The sequence below is a fragment of the Oncorhynchus nerka genome, linkage group LG18, assembly GCF_034236695.1.
Source record: "Oncorhynchus nerka isolate Pitt River linkage group LG18, Oner_Uvic_2.0, whole genome shotgun sequence".
In the NCBI taxonomy this organism is placed as follows: Eukaryota; Metazoa; Chordata; class Actinopteri; order Salmoniformes; family Salmonidae; genus Oncorhynchus; species Oncorhynchus nerka.
Window position 1 is genome coordinate 326,162 of NC_088413.1, and position 2,500 is coordinate 328,661.

At 50.2% G+C, this 2,500-nt stretch overlaps 1 protein-coding gene across 1 annotated transcript in view; it reads left to right on the plus strand.

Annotated features, from left to right (window-relative positions):
- Positions 1-2,500, plus strand: part of LOC135561664 (UDP-glucose 6-dehydrogenase) — a 31,937-nt gene that overhangs the window by 11,268 nt on the left and 18,169 nt on the right. The window contains exon 5 of the mRNA XM_065003397.1: positions 1,823-2,021. Within this exon, the coding sequence (XP_064859469.1) occupies positions 1,823-2,021 (199 nt within the window). The remainder of the gene's footprint in view (positions 1-1,822; positions 2,022-2,500) is intronic.

A 2,500-nucleotide genomic window follows, 5' to 3' on the forward strand; every position in this document is an offset into this window, starting at 1 on the left:
CTGGGTTCAATACCTATTTACAACCCAACCTCAATCTGCAGGTAGGTGGAGACCTGGGTTCAATACCTATTTACAACCCAACCTGCAGGTAGGTGGAGACCTGGGTTCAATACCTATTTACAACCCAACCTCAACCTGCAGGTAGGTGGAGATACTAACCTGGGTTCAATACCTATTTACAACCCAACCTCAACCTGCAGGTAGGTGGAGACCTGGGTTCAATACCTATTTACAACCCAACCTCAACCTGCAGGTAGGTGGAGATACTAACCTGGGTTCAATACCTATTTACAACCCAACCTCAACCTGCAGGTAGGTGGAGATACTAACCTGGGTTCAATACCTATTTACAACCCAACCTCAACCTGCAGGTAGGTGGAGACCTGGGTTCAATACCTATTTACAACCCAACCTCAATCTGCAGGTAGGTGGAGACCTGGGTTCAATACCTATTTACAACCCAACCTCAACCTGCAGGTAGGTGGAGACCTGGGTTCAATACCTATTTACAACCCAACCTCAACCTGCAGGTAGGTGGAGACTTGGGTTCAATACCTATTTACAACCCAACCTCAACCTGCAGGTAGGTGGAGACCTGGGTTCAATACATATTTACAACCCAACCTCAACCTGCAGGTAGGTGGAGACCTGGGTTCAATACATATTTACAACCCAACCTCAACCTGCAGGTAGGTGGAGACCTGGGTTCAATACCTATTTACAACCCAACCTCAACCTGCAGGTAGGTGGAGACCTGGGTTCAATACCTATTTACAACCCAACCTCAACCTGCAGGTAGGTGGAGACCTGGGTTCAATACATATTTACAACCCAACCTCAACCTGCAGGTAGGTGGAGACCTGGGTTCAATACCTATTTACAACCCAACCTCAATCTGCAGGTAGGTGGAGACCTGGGTTCAATACCTATTTACAACCCAACCTGCAGGTAGGTGGAGACCTGGGTTCAATACCTATTTACAACCCAACCTCAACCTGCAGGTAGGTGGAGATACTAACCTGGGTTCAATACCTATTTACAACCCAACCTCAACCTGCATGTAGGTGGAGACCTGGGTTCAATACCTATTTACAACCCAACCTCAACCTGCAGGTAGGTGGAGATACTAACCTGGGTTCAATACCTATTTACAACCCAACCTCAACCTGCAGGTAGGTGGAGACCTGGGTTCAATACCTATTTACAACCCAACCTCAACCTGCAGGTAGGTGGAGACCTGGGTTCAATACCTATTTACAACCCAACCTCAACCTGCAGGTAGGTGGAGACCTGGGTTCAATACCTATTTACAACCCAACCTCAACCTGCAGGTAGGTGGAGATACTAACCTGGGTTCAGGTGCTGTCAAACCCAACCTGCAGGTAGGTGGAGACCTGGGTTCAATACCTATTTACAACCCAACCTCAACCTGCAGGTAGGTGGAGATACTAACCTGGGTTCAATACCTATTTACTACAACCCAACCTGCAGGTAGGTGGAGACCTGGGTTCAATACCTATTTACAACCCAACCTCAACCTGCAGGTAGGTGGAGACCTGGGTTCAATACCTATTTACAACCCAACCTCAACCTGCAGGTAGGTGGAGACCTGGGTTCAATACCTATTTACAACCCAACCTCAACCTGCAGGTAGGTGGAGACCTGGGTTCAATACCTATTTACAACCCAACCTGCAGGTAGGTGGAGACCTGGGTTCAATACCTATTTACAATGTTTTGGGTCTGTGTGTGAGTGTGTGTGTTTATCTCTCTGTGTGTGTGTGTGTTCATCTCTCTCTGTGTGTGTGTGTGTGTGTGTGTGTGGTGCTGTCCAACCCAGAGTTCCTGGCTGAGGGTACGGCTGTGCGTGACCTGAAGGAGCCAGACCGCGTCCTGATTGGTGGAGACGAGACGGCGGAGGGTCAGAGGGCGATCAGGGCTCTGTGTGACGTTTACGAACGCTGGGTCCCCAAGGCCCGCATCATCACCACCAACACCTGGTCCTCAGAACTCTCCAAACTGGTACGGGGGGTCTGACTACAGTCTGCTGGGATTAACTGGTACGGGGGGTCGCTGTCTGACTACAGTCTGCTGGGGGGTCGCTGTCTGACTACATTCTGCTGGGATTAACTGGTACGTCTGGGGGTTCGCTGTCTGACTACAGTCTGCTGGGATTAACTGGTACGTCTAGGGGGGTTGCTGTCTGACTACAGTCTGCTGGGATTAACTGGTACGGGGGGGTCGCTGTCTGACTACAGTCTGCTGGGGGGTCGCTGTCTGACTACATTCTGCTGGGATTAACTGGTACGTCTGGGGGTTCGCTGTCTGACTACAGTCTGCTGGGATTAACTGGTAGTCTGCTGGGATTAACTGGGGGGTTGCTGTCTGACTACAGTCTGCTGGGATGAACTGGTATGGAGGGGGTCGCTGTCTGACTACAGTCTGCTGGGATTAACTGGTATGGAGGGGGTCGCTGTCTGCCTACAGTCTGCTGGGATTAA